The following is a 23,776-nucleotide window of genomic DNA, read 5'->3' on the forward strand; positions in this document are numbered from 1 at the left end:
ATATCTACCTGAAATTATAAAACAGACTTTGCCTCCCTGTCCTGACCCAAAATTAGTTTTGTTGTTATTATCTGATGGTTCATATAAGGATCTGATTCCCAATGAGCTTGTCACATTTTTGTTACTGACAGTTTGAGTGGAAATAGCCAAAAGGTGTATTATTCTCACCAAGTCATGTTGAACATATTAAAGAGAGGGGCAAATAGTCCTGTCAGAAAAGTAAATGCATCAACTCAGACCAGATTTCTGCAACCTGGTGCCCTCCAGATATTCTGGCATTGCCCAAATTGAGAGTATCTATCTGTATGTAGGGAAGCTGAAGCAATACATCATAATATATACTACCCAACAATATTAAACAGAGCAGTGATAATGTTTCTTAAACAGGGTACATCTATCATCTATTCATTAGTCTTGTTGAAGCTATTGGGATAATCATCTAGTTACATACAGGCCACATTCAATTCATCCGTCAGTTCTTCTATTATTTAACCACACTGCATTTGGATTGAAAAGAGCGGACTGTGACTTGTTTTATTTTTTAAATCACTTGCTTCCCTTTTTGTGTTGCTGAATTGTATATTTAAAAAGAAGGGACAAGGAACAAATTGTGTTCAAAATTGCCTTGCTTTTAATTTGTTTGTAACACTGTGTGCAGTTGCTGCCGATCTCTTACTTGTGGTGCTTATAAATAAAGGAAAATCTTTCTCATGCCTGACAAAGTCAAGCTTTGGTGGAGGGGAGGGGGCATCCCACTTTTGGTATTTGCAGTTGAGTTTTGACAAATGTACGGCCTGCGTTTTGGGTGTTAAGGGAAATGTAAAAATATGTCTAGATCTTGTGAATGCTCAAGGCGATTTGTTGGTTTGATTTTTCAGGTCGTGATTTAGCAAGCACAACCCTCCCTGGATACCCTCCACACGTCCCCCCTGCTGGACAGGGCAGCTACTCTGCTCCAACGCTGACAGGGATGGTGCCTGGTGAGTTTTCATTAAAAAAAAGAAGGGGAGGCATGGGAAGTGGGAATGAAAGCAATGACTTTCAGCCACAAAGCCAAGGATTTCCTTTGTGCTCCTTTTACATGCCAGTTGCATCTAGATTTACAAACCTGAAGGCAAGGAGAGATGTTAAACACACAAATTAAGTAACTGCCTTTCTCTGTAATTGTATTATGACAATGATGTATATAACTCCTGGAAAATTAGAACTTGACTTCAAGCTGATTGGAGGGAGACTGATTTAAAAGAACTAATAGAATAGGTACTAAGAGAGGTTATTCACTCAAAATATGTCTGGAAGGAAGCTTCCTGTTGAATTCATATGATAAGAGATATGTAAGATTAATTTTGGGATAATTTGCTTGTTGCATTTTTAGCATGTGAATCATTTAAATTAATTTGGTTATAAACATTTCTCACAATTGTACCTGTGGGTTCTCATACTTGGAAGTGACATACTTAATCTGTACAGGTAGTCGTCAACTACAACTAATAAACTTTGTTTAATAACCATTCAAAATTACAATGCTGCTAAAAAAAGTGAGTTATAACGCTGGACGGTGTACAACAGAGCTTAAAAAACAACAATAATCAATAAAGGAGAATATTTGTAGCTCAGGGCTGAAATGAAGGATCCTTGGTTCTCTCTGAGCTCTTGCAGATGTTTCATTACCCTAAGTAACATCATCAGTACTAGTAAGGAGTGCTGCTCTGACAACTAGATTCCATCAGATGTAGCTCCCTAGCTGACGGGACATGCAACATGCCCCCTCAAATGGATATGGTGGGATGGGCAGATATAATCAACTTTTGACCACCAGCTGTCAGCTGTGACCAGGGGGGCATTTGCCCAGGTTCGCCTGGTCCGCCAGTTGCGGCCCTACCTAGACCGGGAGGCTCTCACAACAGTCACTCGAGCCCTTGTGATCTCTAGGCTGGAATACTGCAATGGGCTCTACATGGGGTTGTCCTTGAAGTGCATCCGGCGGCTACAGCTAGTCCAGAATGCAGCCGCGCGAGTGATAGTGGGCGCACCGCGGTTCGCCCACGTTACACCCGTCCTCCGCGAGCTGCACTGGCTACCTGTTGGTCTCCGGGTGCGCTTCAGGGTACTGATGACCATCTTTAAAGCACTCCATGGTAGTGGATCTGGGTACTTGAGAGACCGCCTTCTGCCGATTACCTCCCTAAATCGACCAATTAGATCGCACAGACTGGGCCTCCTCCGAATTCCATCTGCCAGTCAATGCCGACTGGCAACCACACGGAGGAGAGCCTTTTCTGTTGCAGCTCCGACCCTGTGGAACGACCTCCCCGTTGAGATCCGTACCCTCACCACTATCCAGACCTTCCGCGCAGCCCTCAAGATCTGGCTCTCCCAGCAGGCCTGGGGACAGGTTCCCAATTTACCCGCCCGAGTGTTTGATTGCTGAATGAAAGTTGTGTTTTTACTATTTTTTCTTTGTTCACATACTGTTCTGTTTTTGACACTGCACCCCCCTCCCTTGTGGTTGTAAGCCGCCCTGAGTCCCCTCAGGGAAAAGGGCGGCATATAAATCCCAATAAAACTCTAAAAAAAAACTCTAAACTCTAATCAAGGAGAGGCAGTTCCTCAGATAACCAATCCCATGCCATGTAGGTCTGCTCAGAAAAGTGAATCTCTCTTTTTTGTTATTTCAGACTGAAAGGTCAGTTGATTACTTTGATCTGAATTAAAAAGCCTTTTTTAATTCTTGTTTCTGGAACACTGCCTGTATTCAGTGCTTGACTTTGAGAAGAGCTTCAGTTGTAGCTTTATTGATCAAAATGCTCCTTCAAACTTGCACAGTCCTAGATTTTACCACTAGTAAAAAATAGATTGTGTTTATTAGGCCCTAATATTGAAAGGAGACTGAAAACTGATTATGCAAATATAACTGAATTTCTCTTACTATTTAGTCAATTAAGCTTTATCTATGGAAACAAAAATGATTTTGACTGGTCAGTCAGGGCTCTCTCACCAATTCTTTATTCAGAAAATACATGATTGATTCAACAGTAATAGATCCACCCTTGCAAAATATTTTTTTTTCTTAACACAGTAAAATGGAATCACATTTCCAGTTTATCATGTAACCTGAAAATTGGAAATTACCAGCCTACCGCATATATGTTCGGAACAAGCAAAAAATAATTCTGAAGTGGTTTTGTGAAATATTTCCTTACTCTCATAAAGAGAACAAGCTGCATCATCTTACACTCATTATACAGTAGGTATAATAGTAGAGATACAAATAAATTACTGAACATATTCAATTTTATACTAGAAGCAGCCATGTATATAAAAAAATAAAAAATATGTAAAGAAGCAGCCATGTAGATTAATTTGCATGTTTCCCTCTAATTTTTCTTTAATGATAATATTCTGATCTAAAAAGAAATGAAAATGGTTTGTAATTTTTCTCAATCCCCTTTCTTCCTTCAAACTAGGCTAACTAGCATCCAAAGTAACTTACTGATCCTCTCTTGTCACTTATCATTTGGATGGCCCATTTCAGAAATCTCTCATGAATTCATTGCAGTCTTTTATCATTTGGCTGTGCAACAGATGACAGATCAGCTTTATTACACACACATCAGTGTGATATGACTGAATTATTCTGTGCTGACATTTATACAGGGAGAATTCATTTTACCAATTCTCAGACACTCACTTCTAGACATATTGATCTCTTGTAATAATTTTCAAAACATGCAAAAAGTGGCTGTAATAAATCTTTTAATAATTAGCCATAAGGGAGGGCTATAATTAATGAACATAGCAGAGGAAAAACTATAAAATAAAGTGTAAAGGAGCAGCTCCTTATCCTCTTCCTCCTTCTCTTCTGCCAATAGTATATATTCTACTATAGAATCTTCTTCTGAAATGTGCTAATAAAAGGAAAGATATATAAATGAACACTGTAAGTCCTTTCAGCATGCATAATATCTATCAAATATTATGTAAGATTTGTTCCATAAAGATCAGATCTGGAGGCAGGTATCTTGGAATAAGATATATTATGAGCAGAAAATCAGAACCAAGATCAATTTGGGTAATATTTGTCATAATCCTCCTTAGTGTTGAAAATGAGAATTGCATTGAATTTATTGGAATTCCTAAATCATCATGAAGCCAGGACAATTGAAGAATGTAGTCACCAGTATGAAATGCATACTTATCACAACAATGATGAAGGATTATTCCTGCAGGATAACTCATGCTGAGTCCCCAGATCATGCTGGTAAACTTAGAGACAGGTGGACTTCAACTCCTTGAATCCCCCAGCCAGCATGGCTGGCTGGGAGATTCTAGGAGTTGAAGTCCATCTGTCTTAAATATGCCATAGTTGAGAAACTTTACTGTAGTATATACTGTACCATTGCCTTAGATACAGCCTTTTCATTCAGGAGCATTATGTTTAAACTTGCTCTTTGAGAAATACATCTAGGAAAGAATATAAGATTTGTAACAGCCTGTATGTATGTATGTATGTATGTATGTATGTATGTATGTATGTATGTATGTATATGTATATGCACACACACACACACACACACACACACAAAATTTGTAGAAATACAATATAAGTCACACTGAGAAGTCTCACTGAATTTTCTAAAGGAAGATTCAAATACAATAAAGTTCCTAGATTCAGAAAATCAAGTATGATTGTTGAAAATATGATTATATATATGGAAAGCAAACAAGATGACGTATGCATTTTTATCTTATGTTCTGTGAGTTTTCTAGAAGCATCCAATGGCTCTTCAGTCTGATTCTTCTTATTAGCAACTTTCCATGGTGTCTTGTCAATTGAGTTGCCGTGCTTCCCATACAGTGTGTATTTCCCCATTCTGTATTTTCATGGGACCATCACTGTCTATTTAATAAGTAACACCTTGATTATTTTCTTAGTTGATTCCTAACACCTTGGTGACCATAGGAAGCATCTACAAGGAAATGGGGTTGTATGTGCAATTGTGGAAGGTGATGCTAAGGTTGAGTTACACTTATTCACATGATATGAGCTTTTAGATAGCTACAGCCAATTCCAATTTCATAGAATGTTCATAAAATAATCAGATTGTATGTTTTGGGAGTGATTTGGAGCAAGATTGAGAGGTGTTTGTATGTGTGAGAGAGATGGGGTGGGAGATATGTTTTCTATTATTTCTATTTCTTTGGCCTAACATGCATTGCACCTTCATGCAAATTTATTAAAGAAATTACAGTAATGTATATTCCATATGTTATTTCTGATTGGAAACTGGTTTTTCCTATGTTCATCCAGGGAAAAAATCTTATATACCGTAGTAAAAAAATGATTATGTGGTAAAAAAAATTAAAATTTTTGTTTACTTCGGTTCCATCCTGCAATGAAGTTGTGTATTGATCTGTACTGTGATAATCAGGGTTAATTTGTGGATGACCCTTCTTTGAAGCTAGGGGGATAGATTTAGTTAATCTTCATATCTTTTTCACTCTTAGTATTCTATTCTCTCTGATGTCTATTTTGACAGTGAAACTGTCAAGCCATTTCATGGGTGGATATGTAAAAGCACGAGTTCTATTACAGGTTAACAAGGTTTGAGGATACATTTTTTTTATGGAATCACTGAATATGTCCCACAGAAATGTTCCACATTTTGTATGCTTTTTGTATTTTACTGTGAACACAGAAGGCAAGAATGGTCAAAGAGATTAATTCAATGAACCATAAAGAACAAAGCAATAGATTTGCTTCTGCACATCAGTTATGCTAGTAGTTCAATCAAAGTACACAGATGGAATAAGTTGTCTTTAAAATATAGGCTGTGTAAAGAAGTTATAACAAGGATAGAAATGCTACAGATAGTAATATTAGCCACATTATTTGTTTACAGAGATTCTGGTTGGGATAGTGGTTAAAGCACCATGCTAAAAACCACACACTGTAAGTTCTAGTCCTGCCTCAGGCATAAAACCACACCGGTGACCTTGGGCCAGTCATTCTCTCTCAGCCCTAGGAAGCAGGCAATGGTGAACCACTTCCAAAAAACCTTGTCAAGAAATCTACAAGGATTTGTCCAGGCAATTGCCAGGAGTCAAGACTGACTCAAAGACACACATACACACAAAGTTTATAAATTGATGTTAGAAAATCCATTTTCCACAAAGTTTTCTTCCGATTACTGATCTTGTGTTGCAGTATCCTGACAGTAAAAAATCAGGCACTTGGAGTCAATCTATGGGGAGTTCCAGATTTGTTTTTCAATCTGCCAACAGAACATGCCACCGGTAAGGGAGTTTTCGGGTCATGTACCTATTCAGTCACTTGTTAAATAAATGTGCCTCCCTTCAAATTCTGCAGTGTGAAGGGTAACTTGTACCTTAAAAATCCACCATTAACTGCCACGTTAGTACATTAGGAAGTTTAGCCATGCATTAGCAGCCAATGGTGGCCACCTGTTGTTCACTGGAGAGAAAATTCTTACTATCTCCCACTTCTTATGCTGTTTAAGAATTTGATTTCCATTATGGAACTAGGTATATACAGAGCTTCCTTCTGTTCAGTAAGATGAGGCCATTTTTCCTATTCAGGTAGGCAAAGCTTTTGAATGAAACTTTGCAAGCATACCTTCTGTACAACTCAGATTATTTAGGATTTGGAACTCAGGTATCTCCAAATGGCAAAAACAGCAATTCTTCAATATGTCTGTTTACATTTTGTTTGTTTTTCTGCAGTTGATATTATCTGATCGCTATTTTATAGTGGTTTTGGAAAATGTTTTTTTTTGCAAACACCAAATGAATATATAAAAGCAGATGCAGATTAAAATATGGCTTGTACACATGTAAAAGGGAATGTTAGTAAGGTTTTTGTGGGTATGTTTGTGGCAGAAAGATGAAGGGGTATTTTTGTATTTACCTGGCATAGTATATTCACTTGCAGGATAGCATGCAATAAACAAGCTTGAGCACTGATTGGTACACAAATGTGAAAAAGGTCAAAATTACTTGAAAATATTGAGCATATTGTTTCAACATGTACTGTGAGAGAAATGGTGATTGTCTGGAAACTTCACAGACCAAATAATTGATTTATCTTGAGAAAGCCAATGCATATTTAAATGCAATGAGGGTAAATCTTAGAAAATATTCTCCAAAATAGAGAAACTTAACAAACCAATCAGGAAAGGGTTCCTTGAGAAAAAGTGAGATTTCTGCTCAAAATTTGTAGTAATGTGGCTTTTTTCTTATGTTTCCTCCCCTTTCAGTACTGAGTCACTGTTTCTCTTTTCTATTTCCCTCTTCATAAGGGCAGATCTACATTCTTTCACAAAAATCTAACTAAGACACAATAAAATAATTCAAATATGATAGCAGGAAAACAGTATTGCTTGATTATGTCAGCACTTATGTTGTTTCATGGTTGCAACATTTGAAGCAGTGACTTAACATTCAAGCCATACTGAACTTTAAGATTGTTTTGCCTTCCCCAAAGTAATACCTATTTAGTGGAAGAATGCACCAGCCTGATTCAGCTCAATTCAAATATGATATTTAAGGCTAGGTGTAAAGATAAGAATTCTCCCACAAAAGATAGATACAGTGTGCATCAGAGGTGGATTCCTACTGGTTTGGACTGGTTCAGCCAAATAGTTAGTAACTCGGCCTGCCATGCCCCTGAACCGGTTCTCTTGGTGGTGCCATAGGTGAAGCATGCGCATGAGCACAGCGCATCCCTGAGTGAACCAGAGCAGCATCTGGAAACCACCCCTGGTGTACATCTAAGATGTTCTACAATAATATGAATTTTTCAATTTTAGAATTATACAAAAATATAATGCATGACTAAATTACCATGTTGTCTGATTTAACATAGAATAGATGTAACTTGATATGTGTTGTTTGGGTTAAATTTACTGATGTTTTATAAAGCAAGAAGGGGTGCAGTGGCTCATTGGCTAAGATGTTGAGCTTGTTGATCAGAAAGGTCAGCAGTTTGGTGGTTCGAATACCTAGTGTCATGTAACAGAGTGAGCTCCCGTTACTTGCCCCAGCTTCTGCCAACCTAGCAGTTTGAAAGCATGTAAAAATGCAAGTAGAAAAATAGGGACCACCTTTGGTGGGAAGTTAACAACATTCCATGCGCCTTCGGCGTTTAGTCATGCCAGCCACATGACCATGGAAACGTCTTCGGACAGTGCTGGCTCTTCGGCTTTGAAATGGAGATGAGCATTGCCCCCTAGTCAGGAATGACTAGCACATATGTGCGAGGGGAACCTTTACCTTGTATAAAGCAATGTGCTGCTTCATCCTGACAAGATGAGCAAAACTGGATATTGCCCAGTCAGAGAAAGACTGGGGCCCACTAAGCTGTTTGTATATGGATGCAGTGAATTCACATTTTCACACAGCAGATTCTAAGTTACTTTCAGCCTAGCTTCATCAGACCACATGATTCAGCGTCTCTTCTAAGTGTTATTTTGCTGAAACAAATTACACAAAGCAAAAATTGCTTGATCCCAACAATATTTCTAAACATCAACCTTGTGTTTTGTCCAAGAGGCTTCAAAGTGGAATAAACTGATGCAGTCATTCTTGCTTACTGTATATAAACACTGGCTCTGCAGTTCTGATCAATTTTCCTATCTGGTAGCCTCTGATTCAGCTCCAAGAATTCCCATGATAGAAGGAATGTGGGAAATGTGGTCCCAATGTATCTGGTGGGCAATGAGACTGTGAGAAGGCTACATCGGATAATGTCAGATGATGTCCTCCTAGTTTCTGGAGACATAAAAGCAAAATATCAGATGGGTACAAAGCCTTGGGGACAAGAAAAAGGTACAGGTGAAATTATATTTAGTCATATTTATTTGTGTCTATGGATGTGTGTGTGTGTGCCTGCATGAGAGTATTCACATATCTCTTCCTTTCCCTGGAGGCTGAGATGCTGGCCTCATCCCTCATGGTTTGCCTTTCACTTGACTGTCATTCTCATTGTCCTCTTGGGGCTTAACGGAGGGTGACAGGAAAGGATAGACTGTCCGGGATCGTAATGCTGAAAATATAGTCATTAATGGGACTCTGGAAACCCAGATGTCCTTTCTGAACATTGGTAATTTGTTTTTAATGAAAAACCATGCAGTGACCCTGAACAAATGAATTTCCTTTATATGAAGTCTATGTGTGCAATTACCCAACTAAAGGGATCTGAAAATGATGAAATTCAAACTCAGGTTTCACTTTTAAAAATACAGTAGATACTGTTGAGCTTTGTGTGAGTTGCTGAGTCAAAAAAACATTCACAAGGCCACATTAATAAAATGTATAAAGTTGATGCTTTAAGGAAGAACGATGTAGGCCCTTAAGAACGTTGCTCTATTACCTGCATTATTCTCTTTTGAAACTCAGAGATTTCTCTGTAAATCTTAAAAATAGCTCTCACGTTAAAGCTTTAAATAGAAAGTCACTTTAACCAGAAATCACATTTAAATTAAAAATGCCCCTTTCCATCATTATTGGAGATCTAAAGAAACATGTAAAAGGCAATCCTTGACTTACAACAGTTCGTTTAGTGACAACAGTTACTGAAAAAAGTGACTTATGACTGTTTTTCACACTTAGGACTGTTGCAGCATCCCTGTGGTCATGTGATCAAAATTCAGATGCTTGGGGTCACGTGATCCCTTTTTGTGGCCTTCTGACTAACAAAGTCAATGGGCAACTCAGATTCATCTAACAACCATGTCACGACTTAAGAACTGCAGTGATTCACTTAATAATTGTGGCAAGCAAGGTCATAAAATGGGGCAAAATTAGGATCTTGCCTGAGTCTCAGTTAGCAACACAAATGTCTCACTTAGCAACAGAAATCTGGGGATTAATTTTAGTCGTAAGTTGAGGACCACCAGTATCTAAGCTATTGCAGGAAAAAAGGGAACAGTTCTGCATACTTAAATGTGAAAATAAAATTGAATCTAGAAAGAGACCTCAAAATGAGGCAACAACATATTATAAAGTGAACAGACAAGTGGTGGTGAGCCAATCAGTACATGGTTGTGCCAGCATGCCTCTCGCACACTTCAAGACAACTTCCAGAAGTGGGGGAGCAGGCATAGCCCCGCCTCTCATTTGATCCTTTTGACAGGGAGAACAGCATCTTGCCTTGGGCTTAATCCTGGCATTCTGGGCTGGCAGCTTTGCAAGGCTCATTCTTCTAAGCATGCTGTCCACCATGTATCACTAAATGTGGTAGCTTATGATTTTTGATTAATGTATTTTTTCTTTCTTTTTCCTTTTATGTACACTGAGAGCATATGAACCAAAGACAAATTCCTTGTGTATCCAATCACATTTGGCCAATAAAGAATTCAATTCAATTCAGTTCAACTCTTCTATTCTATTCTATTCTATTCTATTCGTCAAAGGCCAAGTGGAGAATCACCCAGTCTATTGAAGGGAACTTGAGTCTAGATGCACCTGGATCCCATTTGTGTGCCACTAAAATGCTGGGTTATACTGCCCCCCTTTCCTCATTTGATAATTAGAAAAACAAAAACAAATTGCAACCCGTTTGCATCAACAGGACCAAACCAACTAGATAAAATCAGTGATTTAGCATCATCATAAGCAAAAATATAGCTCCTTAAAGTGTTAACAGCTGCTAAATTCTAAAGACCTTTTGGAGCTTGAATCCAAAGTTCCAGTCCTACTTGGTATTAAAATCACCTTTAAACCTTTAAAGATCTCAGAAATAAAACCAGGTCATGTTTTTCAGCTGCAGGATTGCAACACAGCCATTTAACTTCTGATGAAACAGATTTGGAAGCCTGTTTAAAAAATGTTCCTCCTGCCTTGCAGAGATTTTACACAGGTGTGATTGAATTTAGAATTACACAGACGTGAATGGAATAAGATACATTTTTTTCAATCTACCTGTTCTCTACTTCAGATCTGTTACGTAAACTGATAGTGTGACAAATGGTTTCTCAACACTTGTGGTGGGAAGCTAATTTTGTGTTCTAACAAGGCAACATTTACAGTCTCTGAACAGTAACTGGGTAAGCTGTATCCCTCTCATTCTTATTTGCTCTAGATAGATTTTCTATTAAGGCTAAGAGCATAAGATTCATGGTCAAGGAGTATCTGTTGCTTTAAGTGACTTGCTACCAGTCTTTGGAGTGCATTCAGATAGAAGTTTAGGACATATCTTCTTGGATCATGCCTAAATCTAGCATTCAGCCCAAAGCAATTCAGTATAAGGCTCTAGAACAGTGGTGTCAAAATCGTGTCATCATGTCACTATCATATGATGTATCACAACTCCCCCCCCTTCGCTAAACCGGGGTGATGTGGCCAGTGCGTGATGCATCCAGCCCATGGGCTGTGAGTTTGACACCTGTGCTCTAGAAAATGATAAGCAGCCCATTGTCACCACTAACCATTGTTTTCCGCTCATTTAAAAATTGGGGCAATGCCAGCAAACTAAAACCTGATTTAAAACCAAGCAAAATCAGTTGCAGAATTTTTTTTGTCACAAGAATAAGGCTCCTTAGTTTTCAAATATGTTTTTCACAGCCCTCCTTTCTAAAAACATTATGCGGCTAGCAGTTAAAATGTGTTCCAGTTTATTAGATGCTGTATATAGATGATGTTTAAGTAAATGTGAACTATCTAAAAAGAAGACAGTGGCACAGTGGTTCATTAATTTATTTAGTAATCAAATGTATATGATTGCCCATCTCATGTACTCTGGGTGGCGTATAACAATCATATCTATTCAATGTGCCTCACACTGCATAGCGTTTCAGGGGGAAAAAAAGTAGCATTTATATTCCACTTTGTTCTAAACTCCTGAAGCAGATTATATTTTCTTGGCAAGGTGGTGCTTGTTATTTCCACCATACTAATAATTTCTTCTTACTTGGCAGAAATAAGTTATAATCTACTCTTAGTTCCTCTCCTACTTGTCTAGATGGGGATTGGGAAAAAAGAATTCAGGGCAGTGAAGTTCCAACAAAGTTCCAAATGGACATGCATACCAGGAGTGGGTTCCTCTATAGAAGAGGTTCCACAAATCTACTGTGCTGTTTAGAACAGGTTCTAGCTCCCTCCCCCTGCCCGTCCGCACCATGCTTGCCCCGCCCACTGCTCACTGATTGGCTGGCTCACCAATCGCCCCGCCCGCCTTTAAGAGTCCTATCTAAACCTTAAAGTCTTGAAGTTGTCAAGTTTGAACATCCCTGGGGTTTTTTTCTAAAGGGTTAGGAGTGCAGGGGTCTTGTAACTTGACAGCTTTAGGACTTGCACATTTCAATGTGCCAGAGTTCCTGAGCCAACATGACTGGAAGAGGAATTCTGGGAGTTGAAGTCCACAAGTCTTAAAGCTGTCAAGTTTGAACACCCCTGGGGTTTTTTTTCTAAAGGGTTAGGGGTGCAAGGGTCTTGTAATTTGACAGCTTTAAGACTTGTGTGCTTCAAATGCCAGAGTTTCTGAGTGAACATTTTGATTGCTAAGCAAGAGCATTGTTAAGTGAGTTTCACCACATGTTGCAAGTTGGCCACACCCACCCAGTCACATGACTTCCAAGCCACTCCGACTCAGTCACATGGCTGGCAAGCCACTCCCACAAAGCAGGCCACACCTACAGAAGAGGTTCTAAAAATTTTGAAACCCACCACTGATGCATACCCTCTTCTGCATTCATACAAATTCATTCCTTTTTTTTCCTTTTTATTAAACAATTTAAAAGAAAAAAAAGAATATGAAAAGAAAACAATATGGTTCTTTGAAAATTGCTAGGATGGAAAAAAAATGGGATGCCCTAAGATCACAATGAATAGGATGCCCTATTGAACTCAAGAACACTGACACTAAAAAGAAAATAGTGTACGCAAACATTCAGGCACACTACTGAGTTATATATCTAATGGTTACTAAATTCTGCATTTTGCTCTACTTGGTTAGTATAACAGTGAGTTAGGATTTAATGCCAAAAGTCTGACATTTGCTCCAAGCTTTTGAACTTTTGATGTGATCACATTCTGAGTACATCAAACATTCTGAAATTAAAGATGGCCACTCTAATGTACCAGAAACCTAGATCAAAATATGATGTAACATTAGTGAGATTTTCAATCATTGCACATGACCTGGATAATGATGTTTGGCTTTTGTTTTCTCTTGGAGGTATAAGCAGCAGTTAGACACAAGAGGCAGAGGTAGGTTTGTTACCTGTCTTTAGACTCATAGCTGCAATACTTAGCATCATTTGTACTCTTTCTGGGCATGCTTCTTTGAATATTGGCATCTGCAGCACTGCCAAGTTTGCCCTCCAATAGAATGGTTCTTCGTCCAAAGCTATTTTGCTGTGTCCCATCCTAGATCTCAATTTAGGAATGAAGGCAAATAAACATGTCCCAGGGTAATGTTGCAGAGTTCAATCTGGGTCAGTCACTGGGACCAGAGATTTAGTCTTTTGAGCTTTTGGATTCATGCTGGATCCCATCCTCAGGGAACTTGTCTCTAGCAGAATGTGTCGAGAATGTCTAGCACATTCTGCTAGAGAGAAGTTCCCTGAGGATGGGATCCAACACAAACCTGAGAGCTTAGAAAACTAAATCTCTGTTATTGGTGACTGACCCAGATTGGATCCTAGATCTTAATTGCCTTCTCCCTGATACTCTTCTATCTGTCTCCCAAATTCATCAAGAGGTGTTGGCAGCAAAGCTCCTGTTTTGTTATGTTTTATTGTAAACACTCATGCCATGCCATATTTATGATGGAAAATGCACTTGTAGTTATTCATGCAAGCTTTTGTCATTTAGAAAAATTCTAGCAGATTGGTAATGTGAGTCAGGTGCTCAGTTGTTGAATCCTTCAAAGAATGATGCTGGGTGTGGCTGGGGAAGATTTTGTGAATAGTATTTTGCTACTGATTCATGTTGCAGTCCAGCCAAGATGAGAACAGACCAACTGTGAGTGTCAAAGATGCTTATCTAGCAATGAGATGCTAGGCACCTCATTCCAGGGTCAAAGATGCAGGCATTGATGAAACTGGATTTACCTCTTTCAGATTTAATACTTTGGATGATAAATCCCCCCAAAGTTTTTTTTTATGAATGTATCAAATCAATGTGTGAACAGTGTGACATCTGGGTGTCATACATTCTAATATAAATAAAAGTAACAAAATTAATCATAATTACTACATTCAATCAACTTGTATATTTCTAGTAAATAATAAGCATTTGTCTTAAATTGCAATCTGTCATTGTTCAGTTATTCCACGTTTTCTCTTGTTATTGCTTTCATTTTATTATATAAAAATGTATACATTGATATTCACCCTTCTCTTATTTCTATCACTTATTCTAACTTTTAATCATATCACCTTTTATTAAAAGACTTTTTCCTTTCTTTCCTTTCTAACTTCTAATTATGTCACCTACCTAAAAAAGAGAGAAATGATAAATTCTTGTTTTTGTACTATGTACAAAACATACAAAACATGTGTATGCATATTTATATGCATATCTACTACATCTACATGTGCATCTCTATATATCTGAGGGAGAAGGGTGGTTCAGAAATCTGAAAAATAAATAAATAATCTTTTTCTCTCTTTCTTTCCTCCCCACCCCCTGGTCTCCTTTTGGTCACAAATATATATTGTAATATTTTTCTCCAAATGGTATGGGTTGTTTTTTTTTAATAAACAAAGGTTAGAGTAAAAGTAATAACAGAATAACAGAGTTGGAAGGGACCTTGAAGGTCTTCTAGTCCAACCCCTTGCTTAAGCAGGAGATCCTAGTATATACCAATTGAGATAAATGGCTTCGGGGGGAGGAGCCTGCCGCCGTCGGGAGCTCAACGAAGCTCCTGTCAGGATTCTGGTTCGTATATCTTATAAGATCTATAGATATCTCCCCTTTCTGGCAGAAAGGGGCAGGGAGAAGGTCAGTCGTTAGGATCTCTTTGTAATTCATAGCTTTTTTTTGCTGTGAATGGAGAAGAGGTTCAACATTAGCTGAGCCTTTACTCCGGCCAGTTTTCCGCGCTGCCTTTTTTGCAGCCCTAGGCAGATTGCCCCCCCCCCCAGGACAAAGCTAAGCTATTTAAAAGTCAATCCGGGCGGGGACCATTCCTGAGGAATTTCTTCTATTACTATCTAAAATACCAGCTTCAATTTCGCAAAAGGCTCCCTTTCTTTTTTAGCTGCGTCACAAGATGGCGATCTCGTAGCTTTTGTGTTTGATGTGACGTACTTAGTCAGCCCTACCCTCCTGAAGGCTTCTCCGTACTAATTGCTAAAAGATTAACTGAGGGGAGCAGAGACTTTGATTTTTGGCTCGCTTGATTGCTTGTCTTTTATTTTTACTCTGGAATGGCTCCCAAATCTAAACAGAAGCGCTTCCTTAATAACATATCTCCAAAAACTGCTATGAAGCCGCTACCCTTGCCTCCTACACCCTCCACGGGAGATTTGTTAACACAAGAATTTCTTCTCAAAACGCTTAATGATTTCAGACAGGAAATTAATCAACTGATATCGGATTTATATGATCAATTTGATGCTAAAATTGCTCAGGCAAAGAAGGATATGATCGGAGTAATGACAGTCATGACAGATTATATTGCTGAAATGGAGGACAAATTGGAACTTTTGGAAGAAACTAACCTTAATTTGATATCCAAAATTCAAACGTTACAACAGGAAATTGAAAATGCTCAAAAACAACTTGTCATGATAAATTATAATAAGACTGCCTTTGCAATAAGAGTTAGAGGACTGTGTGAAAACCAACAGGAGAATTTGAAACAGATCTTCTTTGAGGCTTTCAGCCGCTTGGTGGGAAGTCCGGGATTTAACTTTGATTGGCAGATTCAAAGAATTTACCGCCAGAATTCGTGGGTAGCAAAACAGCGACAGCTTCCGAGGGACATAATTATATACTTTACCACAAGGGAATCCAGAAATGAGATAATACAGAGGCTTTACAGCAAGAGGTTGAGCATTGATGGACAGGACTTGATTGTTTTTAAAGAGATACCATCTCAAATATTAAGAACAAGGAGAGAGTACGCTTTCTTAACCGAAGAACTCAGAAATTCTCAGATTCCATACAAATGGGAAGTCCCAGCTGGTATTACAGTTACATTTGGCAACCAAAAACACCGCATTAATTCTGTCTGTGAAGCCCGAGAATTTTACTACGAGACCCTGAAGGCGGGACTTCCTGATTCATCCGGACCTGGAGAGAGACAAGGAGAAGGAGAAGACAAACAGCGAGACACGTGGCTACAAGGCGGAGGGTGTTGCTTTCCTCTTCCGGAAGGGCAGAAGACTAAAGAATAAAGACTTAGCGATGTTCTTAAAGCTTTATGATTTCCGTCTGGGATAAAATGGAAAAGTTGTATATCGATGATGAGACATGGAGACTGAAAGAAGCGTTGCTGATTGTGGACACATATTGTATATAAGATTTGTCTGAACTCTAACTCAAATTGCGCATGAATTATTTTCCTAGGCGAGGAGAGCGGAGATTGCGATCTTTTTGAGTTGTGGTCTGGGACGAACGGAGTTGGGAGGCGCGTGGGAGAGGGAAGGGTAGCGAAAGCTTAATTAGACTACCTGGGGCTAGAATGCAAGCTGATGTTTGTTTGAGTTGCTATTTCAATATAAGGTCAAGAAAGATTGGTCGGAGAGTCTTCAGGAAAGTGGAGTAAATATGGGAGGAGCAATGGATGCGGATAAAATATATATGTGGATATGGATAAAGGCAGGGTGGAAGGTAAAAAAATTTACATGTGGAGGTGGGTAAGGATAGAAAGGGAGGTGTTGGAAATGAAAAATGAAAGAAGTACTTGAGTTTAATGGTTTTATAGAAAGGTTTGGATATTCGGATAAAAAAGAGATAAATTAAAGGTCTGAATAGATAGACAAAGCAATGAGACTTTTAGTTGGGGAATCCTAATTGATCAACTTACCTGGCTCTAATACAGTTTGAAACCCTGCAAGTAGTAAAATAACCAAAATTTGGAATGAGCTACATTGTTTAAGATTTACAGATAATGGGAAGCTGTGTTAACGTAGTGGGTTTATTGACCCTTCTTGTTTCTCCTTTCTTTTTGTGTGTGTGTGTGTGTTTTTTTTTTATTTTTTAGTTTTTACTATTCTCTTTTTTTTTTTGGCTTTACTTTTATTTTATGTTTTTAATTTTAAAGTTAGCTGGCCTTATTATACTCAAATGCTTGTTAAAGAATTATGCCGGGTATGGGACCTGCGAAGCCGTAAGGGGGTTAGGGAGGGGGGATTATAGGGGGGAGGGGGGAGGGTGGAATTACAGTTTCAATTCTTAGAACAATAAGAATTCACTTGTATACTGCGGCTTGTTTTTCTTTTTTCTTTTTTTCTTTTTCTCTTTTAACAAACTGAATTGTATGGATACACCAAAGCGAGGAGAAGAGGGAAAGAGGAGGGAGAAGTAAAGAGGGAGTGAGAGGGAATGTAAGGAGGGTGAGATGGAGGGAGGGGGAGATGTCTGAGGGGGAAGGGAAGTAGAAGAGGGGAATGCTGGAGGGGTGAAATGAAAGTTGGAGGGGGAGAAGAGAGGGTGTATGGGGGAATGATGTTGGGTTTTTTTTTTCTCTTTTTTTATGCACAGTATATAAGTGATTGTATAAAATGAAAATGAAAATGAAATAAATAAAATGTATTTAATAAAAAAAAAAAAAAACTCGAGATAAATGGCTGTCCAGTGTCTTCTTAAAAGGCTCCAGTGATGGAGCACCCATAACTTCTGAAGTCAAGGTGTTCCACTAGTTAATTGTTCTCACTGTTAGGAACTTTCTCCTTAGTTCTATGTTGCTTCTCTCCTTGATTGTTTTCCATCCATTGTTTCTTGCCTTGCTTTCTGTACATACTTGATTTTAACGTGTTTGGTAAAAAATGAAAATTGCATTAGCTGGAGTGATGAAACTAATTCCCAGACTTTGACAAGACTTGGAATGTGATGTCTATTTTCTCTCTTGCTGCTTCTGAAGAAAAGCTTCCTTTTAAAGGGTATTCTTGGTTGGAGGTGAGAGGAATATTCCACCACTCTGAAGCAATAGTGACGATCACACTGGGATTTAAGTAAGCCATAAGAATGTACCTGAATCTAAAAAAAAACCATAGACTTATGACATTGCAGAGTAGCCCAACCTTTTGAAATAAGGTGGATGACTGTTATAGACAAGTGATTTTCAATTGCCCTCTTTGCCCCCCCCATTTCTGACACACAGTTTGATGGCATTCAGATGTTAATTAAACCCATTGTTATTTTCCAAGGAATTAAATGGAATTCATACTGCTGTCCTATATCCATTTACTTTGAAATATATCTCTTTGTGTTAAGTGAAACTTATGTCCTAATATAATGTTGCATTATTTTTATTTGATAGATATTTAAATTAAATTTGCAGTTCATGTTTTCCATTTTAATTTTCTGTGCGTGTTCATGTTGATGATGCTTCCAATGAAGGTTGTGAACCAAGTCAGAAATAAAAGTATAAGTACTTTAAATGAAAAATGGAAGAGTTATAGGTGTTATTATTAACCCATAGCAATAAACTTCTTAATTAACTCTTATAACAAATTCCTTTGCTCATTATTATGTGGATCTCAGCTTTTCTCTCTTACCCATTTATATAACAGTTAGTACACAATTGTGGTTATTAAGAATTATTGTGAGTAAACATTTATTTTTTTTGATATTTTGGTTTTTAAGACCCAGGGATGTCATTAACACACCTACACAGAATATACTGACTTTAGTACAATTCTTCTGCATTTTAATGGGTTTAAAATATTTTTGATAGGCAGGGCAATTCAACAAGATAGTTTTTAATGAGATGGAGTCTTAGCTAGTATAGGCTGGTGTAATTCTGTTTTCATTTCTGAGACCTGTGTTTATTTACACCACTCAGTGGCTTGGCAACATGTACAGAAGCATCTTCTCTCCCCCCCTCAATATTCTCATTTTTCTCCTCCTCCCTTTTTAAAGTGAAACATTATGCATATCTAAACATAAGTAAGCAAGGCAAAGTGTGTATAAACAAAAGGCTCCATATTTAGAAATAGGGAGGAGGAGAGAAAAAACATATTGTATTGCTCCACTCTTTTGGAAATTTCTATGCATTTGTAATAACAAAATTACCATAATTTGCTCGTTAACGCGGCTAGATCAGTCAAGCATTGTTCCAAACATGCAGAGACTGCTCCTCTCTCTAGGACTGCCAGTGAGTTAAGCATGGTGAAAATTAGCATGCAAATAGCCCTAATTCAGTACTGGAGCTGTCAGATTCATATTCAGTGGCTTGTTTCCATTTGAAATCCCTGACAGGAGCAGTTGATGCAATCCCACCTCCTAGTACTTCCAGCTAGAGGAGGCACCAAGGGGGCACTTTCTGAGTGACAGTTTGGCCAGCTTCAGTCAAATAAATCAGTCGTGTCAACTAGCAGCAGTGAGCGAGCTACCTTGGTGGGGAAGGGAGAGGAAAGGCCAGCAGGCCCATTTCCTTCTTGCTTTTTTTCCAGCAGACCCAATACCCCAAACTTTCCATGGTCCATCAGAAACCTAAGCGAGGGGCAGTTTGTGTGAGACATTACCTGGGGGGAGGGAGGGAGGGAGGGAGATGAGAGTGGGAATCAAATAATTTAATATTCAGATGGAGTAAAGACACTGCATTCATTACAAAAGGACTGCACAGGTGCTCAAGGCTAAATTAGGGACAGTTTCTTTTTGAACCATTATTGAAGATCCCTGGCTTCTTTTGTTGCATCCAGCTGTTAAGTGATCAAACTGCTTTCCTTATATATTGGCACACCTGCGAGTTTCAAAATCTAAATTGAAAAGATACAGTGGTACCCTGGCCTGTCCCCATTCATAGCTAAACTACTTTAAGGAGGTCTATCCCAAGAATACACTATGATGGATTTTGTGTGAAGTGTAAAGCTCCCAGTTAAATTAATCCCACCTACCCAACATTTGATCACCATTGCAGGCTAATCTTTTTCTCCCCCCAAACAAAAGCTGATTTCAAAACCAATTTCGTTGTATTTAAGTACAATGACAATAAAAATTATACTTATACTTCAGCTACAATCCACACACTTGGATACTTATTCAGTTACCTAAGTAAATTCTGGGCAATCCAGAGCACTTGAGGAACTTATTTTATTTATTATTCATTTTATTTATACAATTTATAGGTCTCTCATCTTACTTCAAGGTAACTCTTACCAACATAAAACTTACTGATGGTCTTGCTACGTATTATGGAGAACAGGTAAAGTGCTAGACTCCTTGGAGGAATGTGAGTGTTCAAAAAAAAAGAAAAAAAGGATCTGAAAACTGCAGAACAATCAAGGGAATTATTTCCCCAGATATGCAACTTTTGTCTCCTAAAGCAGTTGAATTATTTGCAAGACTATCTTCCTCCAATTTTCCCTACCTATCACACTAGATCCAGTTGAGTTGGCACTTCCAAGTTCCATTAAAGAAATATCTTCTCGTGGAAACTGGAAACATGCTTTCTCCTCTGTTCCCACTCCTAGCCTCTGGAAAAACATTCCCCTGAAGGTGTGCATGGTCTTGATCCTACTGTTGTTTAGGAAAATCATAGAGGTGTAGATCTTCTAGCATAAAGGTGTCAAATGCAGGCTGGATGCATCACATGTAGGCCATACTCACCCCAGCTCCGTGAAGGGAAAACATGTTGTGATACATCACATGACGGCAATGTGATGGTGTGAGTTTGACACCCATGTTCTAGCAGGTGGTGGAGTTTTGTGAACTCACTAGTATGTGAGTTTTGTATTTCCTGGACTGTTGTTGTTTTAAAAAAAACCTGCTATATTGTGTTTTTGCTTGTCCCATATACTGCCTTGAGTTATGCGACAATTAGATAGCTTTAAAAATCCTATAAATAAAAACAAATGAGTAAGCAATTTCAGTTTCAAGGATACCTAAGCTTGATCCAAGTACTTAAATTATTTTTGGATGTATTCTGTTACGAGGGCACTATGAGCATGGATTTCTTTCTTTGTTTGGAAATCTAGAGCTTGCCCCCAAAAAACCATGATCCAGGTAATCAACCTTTAGTTTCTCTCCAGTAGTTGGGGACTGAAATTTGTTACCCTATCAGTGATTCACTTGCCAGGCAGTAACTGAACTCACAGTGTGGTTGCAAACCTTTATGGCCTTCTAAATTCCTAACACTGGTTATGTATCAGCAATTCTGCAACTGGGCTTCCTCCTATAATCGTGTCACCACTGTTGTGAAACATTTCAAGCTGTGAGGCAAGATGAGATTCCAGTTCTTAGTGCAAGGTAGAGGGACAGTCCAGAAAGCAAAGATTCATCCACTGACCTCATACTTTCTTGATTTGGCAGCTGAGTAATATAAACCCTGCATTAGCAGAAAAGAAAATCAAAGAAAATTCTGAATGCCAGAATAAGATTGGAAGTGATGGTGATGGAAAGAACCAGCAAGTCTTTCTACCTTGCAAACACATACAAAAATGGAAAAAGAGCTATATGCACTTCTTTCTTTATTTTTTCTTGCTATGTATTTTAGCAATAGCAATAGTGTTAGACTTTATATATTGCTTTATAGTGCTTTACAGCCCTCTCTAAGCAGTTTACAGTCAGCTTATTGCCCCCAATAATCCTGATCAAGGGGGTTGCCAGCTTAGGACAGCTTGCACTTTGGCTGGGTACATCTCTATTCCCTCATTTGACATTAGGTAGCTTAGGTAGTCTAGTTGCTCACAGTGGAATTCACATTTTGATAGCTTGACGTACAGATTGGCTGCCAGAAGTTTTTCCAGTACTTGGCGGACCAGGGGTATGTGGTCATTCATGGTCTCAGTGTAGATGAGGATGTTACCCAGGTAGACGAGGACTCCCTTGTAGAGATGCTCATGCAGCACCTCGTTTATTAACTGCATGAACACTGCTGGGGCTCCCTGTAGTCTGAAAGGCATCACTTTGAATTGGAAGCTCCCTAGAGGGCAGTTGAACGCTGTTTTCCACTCATCTGTTTCCCTGATCCGTACTCGGTAGTATGCCTCTCTGAGGTCTAATTTGGTGAAGACTTTTCCCTTGGCCAAGTGAGAGCATATCTTTCATGAAGGGGAGTGGGGTATAGGTTGTTTACGGACACGGCATTTATCCCTTGAAAGTCCACACACAGTCTCATGGTTCCATCTTTTTCCCCTATGAAGAGGACTGGCGCTGCAACTAGTGGCTTGGCTGGCTCAATTAACCCTCGTGCTAGGTTTTTGTCTGTGTATTTGCGCATTTCTTGCATTTTCCGGGGCGTCATGGCGTACAGCTTGGATTTCGGTAGTTTTGCCCTGGGGATGATTTCTATGGCACAATCTGCCTCATGGTGAGGGGGCAAAATGTTGTATTCTGTCTCATTGAATACTTCTACGAGGTCCTGATATTCCCCTGGGATCTGTTTGGTCTCTGGGGTTTTGTCGGATGTGGCTCCAAGATATTCTGGTGTGCTCTTTTGGGGGGTTCCCTGCTTGGGTGGTGTTTCTGCTTGCTGGTGGAAAAGGGGTTGGGGCCCCTTTTCTATACTAAGCCTGCAGGTACCCCCTTGCCACCAGATGGTTGGTCCCCACTTGTCTAGCCAGGAGAGTCCCAGTATGACTGCATCTGTCATTTTGGGGGCTATTATGAATCGAATTACTTCCCAGTGATCCACTAGCTCTAGTCTCACTGGTTTGGTCAGGTGGGTGGCATAGACTCCCCCCATTAGGGACCCATCAACCTGTTCGAACCGGATTGGGTGGGCCAGTCTTTTTGCCCTGATCCCCAGTTTCAGGACTGTGGTCAGGTTGATCAAGCATCTAGCACAGCCTGAGTCTATTAGGGCTTGAAAATCCCCCTGGCTTCCTGTCTTTGGGGCTGTGAGGCGTATTGGAAAAAGAAAAGGGCGAATTGGTCCTCTCACCATTGGGTCGCTTTTGCCCTCGTTGTCACTGTCATAGGATTCTGGTGACTGGTCATTGTTGCCTTGGGTTCCCCCCTTCATCTGGATGGGGAGGGACCTCTGCAGCCTGGAAAGCCTTCTGGGATGTGTGGGTAGCCCGTTTATGGCCACGTTCCCATTGTGCCCTGGGTAGTAGCTCTGGCCTTGGCATCGGAGTTGAGGTTGTGCACACGGATGCCATATGGCCCATCCCCTTGCATCTGTAGCATTTCAGCGGACTTTGAGGGAGGGCTGGTCTCAGGGCCCGCTGTGGTGCTGTGGTTCCCCATCAGCTGGGTGGTTTCAGGTCAGGTTGATCTCTCTCTTTTGTGTCCGGTTGCTTTCTCATGTCATTGGCATGCAGCCCGCAGTTGACTTTTACTGCTACTCAGAACCACTCAGAGAGTTGGTTTGGAATGTCGCGGTAGGCAGTTACTTGGGCAATCTGCTGGTCCAGACTTTTTCTGAAAAAATACACTAACAGTCGCTCTGGTAAAGGAGGTAGCCTTCCAATGACTCTCCTAAATTCGCGGATGTGCTCTTTGATGGGGCGGCACCTTTGCTTTAGGTTGTTGAGCTCATCTTCTGCATACATGTCCTCCTCCACCTCCTCAAATTTGGCCTCTAGCAGTCATAGGAAGTCATATACGCCTTGCAGGTGGGGGGCTCTCCTCTTTTGGAGGGCTGCTAGCCATTCCCTTGCTTCTCCCTCTAATCCAGTGGTTCTCAACCTTCCCAATG

At 39.5% G+C, this 23,776-nt stretch overlaps 1 protein-coding gene across 2 annotated transcripts in view; it reads left to right on the forward strand.

Moving 5' to 3' along the window:
* PAX5 (paired box 5) overlaps nt 1–23,776 on the forward strand; it is a 244,207-nt gene that overhangs the window by 189,427 nt on the left and 31,004 nt on the right. For both annotated transcript variants that reach the window (XM_032213884.1, XM_032213882.1), the window contains one exon: nt 879–980. In XM_032213884.1, coding sequence (XP_032069775.1) covers nt 879–980 — 102 coding nt within the window. The remainder of the gene's footprint in view (nt 1–878; nt 981–23,776) is intronic.

This window comes from Thamnophis elegans, chromosome 3 (assembly GCF_009769535.1).
Source record: "Thamnophis elegans isolate rThaEle1 chromosome 3, rThaEle1.pri, whole genome shotgun sequence".
NCBI lineage: Eukaryota > Metazoa > Chordata > Lepidosauria > Squamata > Colubridae > Thamnophis > Thamnophis elegans.